Source organism: Natrix helvetica (genome assembly GCF_964273705.1).
Source record: "Natrix helvetica genome assembly, chromosome: 6".
Classification (NCBI taxonomy): domain Eukaryota; kingdom Metazoa; phylum Chordata; class Lepidosauria; order Squamata; family Natricidae; genus Natrix; species Natrix helvetica.
In genome coordinates this window covers 76293020-76306720 of record NC_138553.1, presented here as the reverse complement: position 1 = coordinate 76306720, position 13701 = coordinate 76293020, and the positions used below count along the sequence as shown (strand labels likewise).

At 46.3% G+C, this 13701-nt stretch overlaps 2 protein-coding genes and 1 long non-coding RNA gene across 5 annotated transcripts in view; 1 reads left to right on the top strand and 2 right to left on the bottom strand.

Moving 5' to 3' along the window:
- The window catches only part of DUSP16 (dual specificity phosphatase 16), a 58211-nt gene extending 54972 nt beyond the window's left edge, over positions 1–3239 (top strand). For both annotated transcript variants that reach the window (XM_081957985.1, XM_081957986.1), the window contains exon 7: positions 514–3239. In XM_081957985.1, the coding sequence (XP_081814111.1) occupies positions 514–1678 (1165 nt within the window). In that variant the 3' untranslated portion in view covers positions 1679–3239. The remainder of the gene's footprint in view (positions 1–513) is intronic.
- LOC309394640 overlaps positions 1–13701 on the bottom strand; it is a 253769-nt gene that overhangs the window by 73628 nt on the left and 166440 nt on the right. The gene's annotated exons all lie outside the window — the stretch shown is intronic.
- The window catches only part of BORCS5 (BLOC-1 related complex subunit 5), a 34067-nt gene continuing 28805 nt past the window's right edge, over positions 8440–13701 (bottom strand). Inside the window, exons 4-5 of one of the 2 annotated variants that reach the window (XR_014175757.1) lie at positions 13059–13353; positions 8440–9232 (exon numbers count right to left, since the gene is read on the bottom strand). Coding sequence is in view for 1 of the 2 variants with exons in the window: in XM_081958043.1 (XP_081814169.1) it covers positions 13123–13353 (231 nt within the window). In the remaining variant the exon portion in view is untranslated. Of the gene's footprint in view, positions 9233–9310; positions 13354–13701 lie in introns of those variants that run through there. The other variant, XM_081958043.1, reaches the window with a different exon arrangement.

The following is a 13701-nucleotide window of genomic DNA, read 5'->3' as shown; positions in this document are numbered from 1 at the left end:
AGAAACAGACAAACAATAGATAATAGATGATAGATATAATTAGAGAGATAATACAATCAGACAGATAAAGTTAGATAGACAGGCAGACAGAGATAGATAGATGATAGACAGATAGATATATAGATTCATAGAGATGGTAGAGATATAGACAATAGAGAAAGATGGGTAGGTAGATAATAGTAGATAGATGATGGATTGGGATATATGTTAAAGGATTCATAAAATAGTGATCTCAGAAAAGGATTGCCATAAGAGCAGAGCAAAGAGCGACGCATGGAAGTGCCAGATCATTCTTTAAGGGAGCAGAACATATGTGGCCGGTCAAAGGTGACTATTTCATCCAAGAGCGGTGTGTATTTTGTGCAACGGGTGACCTTAACTTACCTGGGAAAGTAATGCTTTACAGCCTAGCTAGCCAACCTCAGCGAATATTTTGTACTTGCACAATTCAAGCCTTGAGTTCAAGGTCAATTGGCTGAATCCCCCCTTTTTCATTTTGAAATCCCATTCTAGGTTTGTGAAAGAGAAGAGGCCGACCATTTCTCCTAACTTCAACTTTCTCGGTCAACTTCTGGACTTTGAAAAGAAGATCAAGAACCAGGGGGGCACGAGCGGACTTGTTAGCAAACTCAAGCTTTTGCATTTGGACAATGGCAGCAACCACGGAGCAGGCGGCGGAGCCCTGCGGTCCCCTTCTCAGCTCTGTGCTTCCTCTACCTCAGAGAACGTGGAGCAAAAACCCCGGGAGCCAAGAAACCCCCCGGCTCCCGCTCTCCCGCCATCTGCAGAGGGCAGCTCCTTGGTGCAAAGCCGTACTGGGTTAAGCGTCTCCTCCGATAAAGTTGAAGACAGCAACCGACTGAAGCGGTCGTTTTCCTTAGATATCAAGTCAGTCTCTTGCGCCGCTGGCAACGCTTGCCTTACCGCTTCAGGACCCGGGTACCCATCCTTGGAAGACACGTTGGAGTTCTACAAGCATTCGGCCACTTTGGAAGCGGGCAGCAAATTATGCCAGTTCTCCCCTGTTCAGGAAGTTTCAGAACAGACGCCCGAGGGCAGTCCCGATAAGGAACACACCAAGCTGCCGGAGAAGTCCCACCAGGGCTGGCCGCCAGACAGCCAGAACAAGTGGCAGCATTCAGGAAGGGCCATGTGTCCTGCTCAGAGGTCGTCCTTGTACCCGTTGCATCGAAGCGGCAGCATGGAAGACAATTACAGAACCAACTTCCTCTTCGGCCTTTCAGCCAGTCAGCAACATCTGGCCAAGTCTGCAGCTGGGCTGGGTCTCAAAGGCTGGCATTCGGACATCTTATCTCCTCAAACCTCCGCGGCTTCTTTAACCGGCGGCTGGTATTTCACCGCCGATCCCTCCCATATTTATTCCGCTTCAGCCGTCTACGGGAGGAACGCCACTTATTCGGCCTTCAGCTGCAGCCAGCTGCCCACGGGATGTGAGCCGACGTACGGGGTGCGCCGGAGAGAAAAACACGGGGAGCGAGGCGACTCCCGGCGGAGCTGGCACGAGGAGAGCTCTTTTGAGAAGCAGTTCAAGCGGAGGAGTTGCCAGATGGAATTTGGGGGAAGTATCATGTCGGAGAACAGGTCCCGAGAGGAACTTGGGAAAATGGGGAGCCAATCCAGCTTCTCAGGCAGCATGGAGATTATTGAAGTATCTTGACTCTCTTCGATGAATTTCCCACCCACCCCATTCCTTTTTTTCCCAATTTTCTATAAAACAATTCCCTGTAAATCTGAAATTTCACAATACTGTTCAGCTCCGGTATGGATGAAAATTAACAAAACTGATTGCGTGTGCGTGCATGTGCGTGGCTTTCGTATGTGTGTGCATGCACCCACCGAGGCCCCATGAGTGTATTCCAGAGAGATTAAATGGTAAAATTTAATTTTGGCAATATAGACAATCAACTCTTTTCTTGACTTGCATGTTCTCATCACCTTAAGGCAAAAAAAAACCAAACAGCTGTTTTCCTAAATTTCCCTTAACGAATGAAGCAGTGAGACACAAAGTTGCACATCCTTATTGTCTTTAACGAATCAGCCTCTGTTAAGCAGACTTGATGTTTGTTTCTACTAAAGTTTTGACGGAAAGGCGACCGAAAACAGAGTTTGTGCTCGCCGCTGCTGTATTTTCCCCCAAAGAAACACATCTATACGAAGATTCGCAGTCATCCAGGTGGCATTGTCTGGAAACTGAATCATGGCTTGTTTTTCCTTTTTGCTTTGAAACGTTTCGCAGCTCGGAAGCGACTTGGATAAGCCGCGAAATGTTTCAAACCAAAAAATAAAAAATAAAGAAGCCAGGTTTCCCAAGAAACATGCGCCAATGGGAGCTGAGAGAGACTTTAAAGACACACGCTCTTTGCACACCCATTGTATGAATGCCACTTTAGGAGACAGAGCCTTCTTTAATTTGGCTAGTCAGCATCTCAAAACAAGACAAGCGAGCAGACTTTTTCAGGTTCGGGGTGTGTTTGCTAACTCTGGATGAGGATTATTACCCTGTGGACTGCAAGCTGTTCCACATGCACCTTTTCATGTTTTATGTCTTTGCGTCTTAATATTCAAGGTACACACATAATGCCTGCAATTGAGACCCTGCGTGTGCTGTTATGCAGAGGCCTGGACTGTGTCGAAGAAACTGACATCCTCCGCAACCATCTAGCAAGGACATTTATCCATGATCCAAGATCACAAAGCATGATTTCATTTCTAGCCCCCACCCCCCACCCACCCCCGACACAGACAGGTTAAGCAGGAATGCAAAAAGGAGAGGACATTTTTGATGCTCTTGGGTTGTTGGTGTTTGTGCAGGGGTGGGATTCCACCGGTTTGGGCAGACCGGTAGCTCCAACAATCAGCTGGAAGCGAACTGGTTCGCCCCGACAATCAGATGGGTTCACTCACCCGTCCGCGCTCTTTTCCTACTTTTATCGTCTCAGCTGATTTGCGCAGCAGAGCAGGTAGCCGTGTGAATCAGCTGTGTTACTCCTCCGAAGAAACCCAGAAGTGAAGATTTCCTCAAACTGTGCACGCACGGACGCAATCACCGAACCGGTTGTTAAACTGGGAGGATTTTGTGTGTGTGCGTGCGTGCGTGCGTGCGTGCGTGTGTGTTAGGGATTAATCAGAAAGATTCCATTCCATGCTTCCAATCACTACAGAAGGAATGTAAAGCACAAGCAACAGGAGTAAATTGTATCTAAATGATATACTATTTACTATCCTGAACTTCAAAACATACCGCTCAAAATGTAGTAGTATCAGTGGTTCTCTGCTGTTCTACACACATAAACACACACACACACACACACACACACACACACACACACGAAACACCCAAAGGCAGAGTTTATGTCGTGCCTTTGGTTCTTGGAGAGGTGATAACTCTGCTTCTTCCTCCGAAAATCCATGCAGGAGGAGGGCCTGTGACACCTTTGCAGAGGGACAGAGAATATGAAAGGGCAGAATTTAAATTGAACAATAAAATAAAATAATGAAGCAGCAGTGAAGAGGATCCTGTCAAAGGACCGCAATAGCAGGGACCTTTGTGTTTTTCTCCAGCCTGTTTTTAAACATCCTTTTTTTTTTCTACCAATGTAGAAACTGTCGTTTTTTATTCCTCTCACAATTCCGAATGCTACACAAGGGGACAGCACAACCGCCGCTACATTTCTCTTCACAGGTCCAAAATGTAAAGGGGGAGATGCCTTTACAGATAGCCATTGACGTTCGTTTAGTGACCATTTCAAGTTATAATGGCAGTGAAAAAAGTGACTTATGGCCTTTTTTGCTCACGTGATCAAAAGTCACTTGTGTGACCAACGTTAACAACCGCAGTGATTCACTTAACAACTGTGTCAAGAAAGGTCGTAAAAATGGGGCAAAACCCACTTAACAGCTGTCTTGCTTAGCCGTTGGGAAATGTTGGGCTCAGTTGTAATCATAAAGTTGGGGAGTACCTATTTTGGGGTGGAGGAGGCATATTCTCTTCTCAATTCCATATTGAAATTCTCCCTGAATCTTCATTCTCCAGCTGCTATTGGATTTGTCTCTAAAATTAATTGTACAGAACGGGGTGTTTCTGTCAACTCATAAACCATAAAACTTGTAAATGACTGGTTTTCTTTTGAAACTTGGCTCGAGGCTCATTCATTAATTAGGGCATCTTTTGGAAACCCGACAGTTTCTACATGAGGAAAAGTATCAACAATGCACCCCAACAGTTAGCTGGTTCTGTTGACTGATGCAAAGAGGCAACTGATAACTGGCGGGATCAATGACCAGGGAAATACTTTAAATCCAAGCTTACTCCCCCTCCTAATCAGGAAATTGTTATGTTATGTAAGAAAAGCTACTCTCTCAACAGCAACACAGGTCAATTGCACACTTTTATATCTTTAGTTTACCACTCCCGTGATTTCCATATTACATGCATGGGTAAAATGCTACTGGTTCGGACCGGTTCGCCTGAACCAGTAGTTAAAATGCTACTGGTTCGCCCAAACCGGTAGTAAAGTAAATGTTCCGATGATCAGCTTTGACACGTGATTTATATTAGGTAGAAAGCAGGATTTCCTGCTTTCTACCTAATATAAACTGTGCAGCAGAGCAGATCCCCCCCCCGTTTGCTTACCTTTTTAACACTCTGCACATGCACGAGAGACACGCACGTCAGGGGTGAAATTCAACAGGTTCTGACAGGTTCTAGAGAACTGGTAGCGGAAATTTTGAGTAGTTCGGAGAACTGGCAAATACCACCTCTGGCTGGCTCCAAAGTGGAGTGGGAATGGAGATTTTGCAGCATCCTTCCCCTGGAGTGAGGAGGGAATGGAGATTTTGCAGTATCCTTCCCCTGGAGTGAGGAGGGAATGGAGATTTTGCAGCATCCTTCCCCTGGAGTGAGGAGGGAATGGAGATTTTGCAGTATCCTTCCCCTGGAGTGAGGAAGGAATGGAGATTTTGCAGTATCCTTCCCCTGGAGTGAGGAGGGAATGGAGATTTTGCAGTATCCTTCCCCTGGAGTGAGGAGGGAATGGAGATTTTGCAGTATCCTTCCCCTGGAGTGAGGAAGGAATGGAGATTTTGCAGTATCCTTCCCATGGAGTGAGGAGGGAATGGAGATTTTGCAGTATCCTTCCCCTGGAGTGAGGAAGGAATGGAGATTTTGCAGTATCCTTCCCCTGGAGTGAGGAGGGAATGGAGATTTTGCAGCATCCTTCCCATGGAGTGAGGAGGGAATGGAGATTTTGCAGTATCCTTCCCCTGGAGTGAGGAAGGAATGGAGATTTTGCAGTATCCTTCCCCTGGAGTGAGGAGGGAATGGAGATTTTGCAGTATCCTTCCCCTGGAGTGAGGAGGGAATGGAGATTTTGCAGTATCCTTCCCCTGGAGTGAGGAGGGAATGGAGATTTTGCAGCATCCTTCCCATGGAGTGAGGAGGGAATGGAGATTTTGCAGTATCCTTCCCCTGGAGTGAGGAAGGAATGGAGATTTTGCAGCATCCTTCCCCTGGAGTGAGGAGGGAATGGAGATTTTGCAGCATCCTTCCCCTGGAGTGAGGAGGGAATGGAGATTTTGCAGTATCCTTCCCCTGGAGTGAGGAGGGAATGGAGATTTTGCAGTATCCTTCCCCTGGAGTGAGGAGGGAATGGAGATTTTGCAGCATCCTTCCCATGGAGTGAGGAAGGAATGGAGATTTTGCAGTATCCTTCCCCTGGAGTGAGGAAGGAATGGAGATTTTGCAGTATCCTTCCCCTGGAGTGAGGAGGGAATGGAGATTTTGCAGCATCCTTCCCATGGAGTGAGGAGGGAATGGAGATTTTGCAGTATCCTTCCCCTGGAGTGAGGAAGGAATGGAGATTTTGCAGTATCCTTCCCCTGGAGTGAGGAAGGAATGGAGATTTTGCAGTATCCTTCCCCTGGAGTGAGGAGGGAATGGAGATTTTGCAGCATCCTTCCCCTGGAGTGAGGAAGGAATGGAGATTTTGCAGTATCCTTCCCCTGGAGTGAGGAGGGAATGGAGATTTTGCAGCATCCTTCCCATGGAGTGAGGAGGGAATGGAGATTTTGCAGTATCCTTCCCCTGGAGTGAGGAAGGAATGGAGATTTTGCAGTATCCTTCCCCTGGAGTGAGGAGGGAATGGAGATTTTGCAGTATCCTTCCCCTGGAGTGAGGAGGGAATGGAGATTTTGCAGTATCCTTCCCCTGGAGTGAGGAGGGAATGGAGATTTTGCAGCATCCTTCCCATGGAGTGAGGAGGGAATGGAGATTTTGCAGCATCCTTCCCCTGGAGTGAGGAGGGAATGGAGATTTTGCAGCATCCTTCCCCTGGAGTGAGGAGGGAATGGAGATTTTGCAGTATCCTTCCCCTGGAGTGAGGAGGGAATGGAGATTTTGCAGTATCCTTCCCATGGAGTGAGGAGGGAATGGAGATTTTGCAGTATCCTTCCCCTGGAGTGAGGAGGGAATGGAGATTTTGCAGTATCCTTCCCCTGGAGTGAGGAAGGAATGGAGATTTTGCAGTATCCTTCCCCTGGAGTGAGGAAGGAATGGAGATTTTGCAGTATCCTTCCCCTGGAGTGAGGAGGGAATGGAGATTTTGCAGTATCCTTCCCCTGGAGTGAGGAGGGAATGGAGATTTTGCAGTATCCTTCCCCTGGAGTGAGGAAGGAATGGAGATTTTGCAGTATCCTTCCCCTGGAGTGAGGAAGGAATGGAGATTTTGCAGTATCCTTCCCCTGGAGTGAGGAAGGAATGGAGATTTTGCAGTATCTTTCCCCTGGAGTGAGGAGGGAATGGAGATTTTGCAGCATCCTTCCCCTGCCATGCCCACCAAGCCACGCCCACAGAACTGGCAGTAAAACATTTTGAATTTCACCACTGGCGCGCGCTCACATTACTACCGAACCAGTAGCAAAGGTAATTGGATTTCACCCCTGATTACATGCATTTGTTGGTTACATTATCTTCTCTCAGTACAGGCTATTTTCCCTGTAATATTTCTATTTAAGAGAACTGTAGTATCAACTGACAGCATGATTTCACCGGTGTATCATTCGTGCTTACTTAATTTATCACACATAGATCATCACTCAACGGTGAAAATACCCCTCAGCATCTCTAGAGGGGACATAGGAGCTCGGCTCTAGTTCACTGAGGAAATGCTAGTTTATGAGTGAAAAGTTAGTGGGAAAAATGGGACTTCCAAATCCTGGACCGTTTCGGCAAAGCCGTTCTCTTGCAACACAAAAGCAGAGATCACCCGGAAGAAAGAAGGCAGATGCTGTATCAGATTATATTTTGCATGTTTATTAATAAATATGTCAAGTCATGTTCATACACTGTTCAGAGAAGAAAATTCAATGCAAGGAAGAAAAAAAAACCCAAACGATGAAAACACTCGATTTTCAACAAAGGAAAATCCATATCGTACCAGAGCATCTTCTGCAGTTTTTTCAAGAAACGACTTAAATACCATCCTACCTTCCCTATTCTGCATTTAAGACCTCAAATTAACCCCCTTTTGTTACACTTAAAACATTCTTAAGGAACTCCCCCCCCCCACGGGGGGGGATGACACAATCCAGCAGTTCGTTTTTTTATGCCCAATTTGGAATAAAGCAAGATACGCTTTTCGGAATCCGGGATATGCTTCTATCAAGATATGGCTATTGATTCATCATGATGGAGAACATTGATTCAATGCTAGTGGATACATATTGCACTAAATGGAAGGAGGACACAAGTCCATTGGGCAGTGATGGGTGAACCTTTTAGACACCAAGTGACCAAACTGCATGCGCGCGCATGCCCAAACTGAAAGGTGCGTGCACATGCGTGGACATGTGCAACATAGACCCAAAGACCAGCTGGCAATGCGGCAAGAGGCAAGATCTTTTTCTTTCGTGAGCTGGTTGTGTTGTTTGCAGGGAAACAGAAGCTCACGAAAGAAACGCCACGGAGATCTTGACCTGCCGTAGGGGATTTCTCTTCCTGTCTAGGAGTTTGCACATTACTGTTTTCTCTCTCTTTGGCTCAGGATTGCCTCGTGTGCCAAAGGAACTCAGCAATGAAAGTTTTAACCACATCCAAGAGTTTCTTTATTTCAAGGTTGGTGACCCAGTGAGCACCCAAGAGTAATTTGTGCATAAGGATTGTTCCAGAGGGGTTGAATTAGCCTTCCCAAAACTCTTGGCAGTCCCAAATTTATGTGTAGCAAGCCCCAGTTAAGAGCCAGTGTCTTCGCATAAATCAGATATGTTCGGCTTTGTGAAAATTTGGCTTGGAATAGGAAATGTAACATTGAAAAATTTGTTTGCGTTCTTTAAAATGGCTATAGGGAATTTTGTTGACAAGAACTATGGAGTGAGTTTGTCTTGACCAACTGAGGCTGAATTTAAAAAGTAAGAAAACGGGTGTAACAATATTCTGCTAGAAGAAAACTAGCTTTTATTATACTGCCGCCAAAGGATATACAACCAATTTAGGTGATACACATTTTTCTTAGAAACATGAACTTTTAACAAGTATGTTTTTCTAAATATATCTTTGGCGTCTTAAAGCCCAACAACTTGAGGTATGCTCTAGGTTGTTCATTCTTGATTGGAGTTGTTATACAATAAAATATGAATGCAGTTTTATTGCATTTAATATGCATTCATTTTTAATAAAAGATGGTTTAGATTCTGGAAATAAATCAATCGAAACTGAACATTTCACAAAGAAGAGCAAACAGAAGTTAGGGACTTTCAGAATTACAGCTAAATCTTTTCCTGGTGATGAGAACAGACTTTCCAAATAAAAAAAAATTAAAATGCCTCTTCTGTAAGCAACGTCGTGTAATGTTTATTAAATACGCATCTACTACCGTTTCAAAAACAGGGTTTTCAGAGGAGTTTCCCAATAAGGGTTTTCAGAGGAGTTTCCCAAGTTATCAAAACGATTTCAAATGAAAAAAAAAAAATTGCACCACGCTAGAATAGCAAACTGTTCTTTTTTTACGTACATAAAACAAAAGAAGAAAAATGTGGCACACTATCAAACGTCCAAAACTGTTGGCCCAAAAACTTGTGGAAGGAAAAGTTTGGTAGTCAGCTCAAAGACAGATGACAGCAAGAAGACGAGAGCCCCACAGCGATATCCTTCAACCACTTTCCAGTCTGCATATGGAACCGTGTTGGGGCAAGAGATCATCGTAATTCTTTTAATCACCTTGGAAGAAAACAGCAATGTTTACACTGGATTCAATCCCTTGAGAGAGTGTTCTGCGCCTTTCCCCCCCCCCCCCCCCCATACATTCCCTTCTCTGTGTAATTGTCAAGGGAACTTAATGCTTCTCCTATGGAAGGAATGGTGTTTCTTCCATGAACATCTATGGGGGGGGGCAGGTTTGACCTTTCCCGATCTGTTTCCCAACCCAATGTCCCTGGGAATTCTAGGCAGCATCGAATCAAGCCAAATCTGACCTGGGTTTGGGAGCACTGTCCCAGTGACGGGTTTTCATGTTGCTGGGTGGAAGACTGTCTGGGCAGGGAAAGGGGCATATTAAACCATTAAGTAAGTGATGATATGTTACATTTGCCTGTGCAGAAGGGGGTCTGGTGGCCCGCCAGCAGATCTGGCAGCAGATTCGGACAGTGAGGAGGTTGGGGAGGAACATGGGCCAGTCCTGGAGTCTGGGGAAGGCTCTGAGGAGGGCTCTGCATCGGAGGCAGAGATGGGGCCAGGGCCGTCCAACAGTTATCAGCTGCCTTTAGAGACATCAGTGGGGCAGAAGAACAGCTGGAGCCTGTTCCCAGTGTGCGCATGCACAGAGCTGCCAGGAAAAGGGAACAGCTAAGGAACAAGAGTCGATTTGGGAATAAGGCCACAGGTGGACGGTGAATGGCCCCTCCCAGAGGAAATAAAGAGGAGCGAAAGGGGAGTGCAGTTTGCAGGAGACAATCAATCCATTAGGGTGAAGATCTGTTCCTGACTTCTTGCCAAGTATTGTCTGCTACAGCGTGGAATTTGGAAGATATCGGCCTGGCAGCTCTCCAAGCTTGATAAAGGTCTGTAGTTGTGAAATCTCTTGAAAGATGGTTGGCCAGGACGTTGCTGGAGAGGAATTCCCTTTAAACTAAATAAAAGGGGTTTTATCGGGACGAGGAGTTGGCTTCATTCTTTTGGGAAGCCTAGGTCAGAACAGGGGGACCATTATCTTTTGAGCATAAGTATCTGGGTGCCCGTATCTTATTGAAGTAATAACTGTATTAAAAGATGCAAAGGAAGCATACTCAATGGCTTGGAATCTGCCAATGTTATCCCAAAGGTGCTTTTTCAAGAGGCAACTGGACTTTGTGGTTTTTCTTTAAAGGCGTTTCGCTTCTCATCCAAGAAGCTTCGGTAGAGCGGAAGAAGCTTCTTGGATGAGAAGCGAAACGTCTTCCAAGAAAAAACCAAGAAAGTCCAGTTGCCTCTTGAAAAAGCACTTTTGGGACATCCTTGACCTGGATGACCGAGGATTTCCATAGAATCTGCCAATGACTTAATCTCTTGTCCAGAGACTATTCCCCCAATTACAATTTCTTTTCTCAAACAAAATTCAAAACGGACTTTACGTTTTTGTCTCTCGAAACTGGGAGATAAGGGTGTTCTCATTGGCCAGTACTGAAATCTAATCATCGTTGTGTTAGAGAAAACAAAACATATAAATGGAAGATAGCATTCTTCCAATTGATGAGAGAGATGAATTCAAGCACGGTATTTTTCCAAGCCGGGGCAGTACATCGATTGGGAGGAATACCTGAGAAGGGCAGGTGCAGTGAATATTAAATGGGGAAAGCCACTCCTTCTTTTGTGACAGCCACTAAGGTATGAATAAAGGTGAAGGTAAAGGTTCCCCTCAAACGTATGTGCTAGTCGTTCCCGACTCTAGGGGGCGGTGCTCATCCCCGTTTCAAAGCCGAAGAGACAGCGCTGTCCGAGGACGTCTCCGTGGTCATGTGGCCGGCATAACTCAATGCCGAAGGTGCACGGAAGGCTGTTCCCTTCCCACCAAAGGTGGTTCCTATTTTTCTACTTGCATTTTTACATGCTTTCGAACTGCTAGGTTGGCAGAAGCTGGAACAAAGTAATGGGAGCTCACTCTATTACAAGGCGCTAGGGATTCGAACTGCCGAACTGATCGACAAGCTCAGGGTCTTAGGGATTCGAACCGCCGAACAGCCGACCTTTCTGATCAACAAGCTCAGCATCTTAGCCACTGAGCCCCCGCGTCCCTGAAGGCATGATTTAAAAATGTCAATTTTAAATATAGGCTACTCTGACACACGTTTCCAGTGCACATGCAGTTTTAGCTTTAATGCTGGGGGAAATATCACCAACACAGATAAAAGTGCAGAGGGAGAAAGAGAAATCGAATACCAGAGCAGGCTCTGCCCATGAATTGTCTTGGAAGGTGGAGAATGACCCCTCCAACTGCCATAAGAATAATGTAAATAAAGTAAGAATTCCCTGGCATAGCACTTTTCCAACTTCCTTTGGCCACAAAACTTAGTGTAGCTCCTATTTCTTGTAAAAAAGATTTTTATGAGCACCCCTGGCAAACTCAGGACCACATGGATGCGGAAAGTTTCTGAGGAAACGGGAGCAAAAGACGAGGCAACCTGACCTGTCCCTTTGGCAGGGGAGGCCTGAGCTGCCTAGCCGAGACAGTTCCATAACTCAAGCAGCCACGCATTTTAACAGCCCCATAAACGAAGGAGTAATTTAAGCACACAAACCAAATTGCACGGAGAGGGAAGTCCGCTAAGACCTCAAAAAAGGACATTCATCCCACACAAGCTGCCTTGTGTTATGCAAGTGAGGTGAACAGGGCTCCTTCGGGCTTTAGAGATTTCACTATACGCTGGGAAAAGCTACACGTCGTTACAGGGAACCTAAAATCTTTCTGCGAGACAAATTCAGCTTTTCTTTCCTAAACATCCTGCTAATACACGGGTGGGATTGAAACATTTTAGCAACTGGTTCTCTGCCCGGTTGCTGGGTGGCCGTGGCTACAGGGGCATGGCCTACTCGACCTCCTGCACCACGACCAAGGGGGGGGGGGTGTTTCGCCTTCCCCAGGCACCAGAGGCTTTCCTCAAGCCTCTGGGAAGGCGAAAACAACTTCCCCTGGGCTCCGGAGGCTGGAAACAGACTTTCCAGACTTCCGGAAGGCCCGTTTTTCACCCTTCCTAGGGCTTTCCTCAAGCCTCCGGGAGGGTGAAAACGGCCTCTCCTGGGTTCCAGAGACCAGAAACAGCCCCGTTTCTGGACTTCCAGAAGGCTCGGTTTTTCCCCTCCCAGAGCCTCTGCGTGGGCCCTGCACTTACCCGGCATGATGAATGGCCGCTTGGAGACTCCTGGGAGGGAGCGGTGTGGGGTGGGCGTGGCCAGCCAGTCCTTCCAACTACCGGTTTGGCAAACCAGATGCAAAATCAGCATCCGGTTCGCCCAAAACGACTGAATCCCATCCCTGTACTAATGGATTTAATTAGGAGATTCTTCAACCCAGTGGGGAAGCAAAAGGAAAACGGGAGTTTTCAAAGTGTCATATAGGAAACCAGTGGTTTTTTTAAATAGATCTTTATTAGGAATTACTCAACAGGATGGCAGCTGATGAACAGAGACTCCTAAAAGTCCATTTGTCCACTACCTGAAATCTTTGCTCCAAAGGCCAGGGAATGATGGAGATGCTAACATTTACAAGGCAGGCCACAGTGAGACCGAAGAGCTTTGTCCCAGATTCTGTATGAACTGACCATATGCCCTCAACAATGGTTTTAAAACATTCTCCTTATACATCAACTTGTCCCTGGAGGCCACAAGGTGTCCTAGAAACAAGAACTTAAAAACTACTATAGACGGGAGGGAAGACAGAGATCTTGGCTTGATTAAAAACACTGCTTGATGACAGGGGTGATAAGCAAGCGGCCAAAAACTGTGAAAGTAGCCAAATGCCTGACCTTCTAAGCAGCTGCACTCTCCATCCATCCCTGGGAGGTCTTCTACTCACCCTGAGCTTGAAGCTTCAAGCAAGGTCCTGCAGTCAAGCCGGAGAACAGATGGCCGGATGGAAGCTATAACTTGAGCTCCCTGTCCGGTTTCATACAAAAAGGTTCCAGCCGCTCGTTCTCAGGCAGCAGGCTGTTCAGCCTCTCCATCAGTGGGACAGTTAGGTCAATGCCCATCTGGACGCGGCGGAGGATGGCGGACATCTCGTTGACTTTCTGGATCTGCTCAGCATACTTGGCGTACCTTTTCTGGCGCTCTTGCATTAAAGTGTAGAGCGTTTCTACGGAAAGATCCATCTGTAAAAATAAGCAACAGAAATAGCACTTCCACTTCTATACCGCTTCACAGTGCTTGACAGCCCTCTCTACGTAGTTTACAGAGCCAGCCTACTGCTCCCCCCAAAATCAGGGTCCTCATTTTGCCGACTTTGGAAGGATGGAAGGCTGAGCCAACTCTGAGACGGTCAGGATCGAACTCCTGCCAGAGGGCAGAATTAGCCTGCAATACTGCAGTCTAACCACTGTGCTGCCACCATGGCCAGACATGAATTATTAATTACTAACATGGACTTTCTTTTTTCCTACAACTAGTATGGCAACCCTGACTCTTAACCTGTTCTGACGGAGGCTTCCCAAGAGCATGAA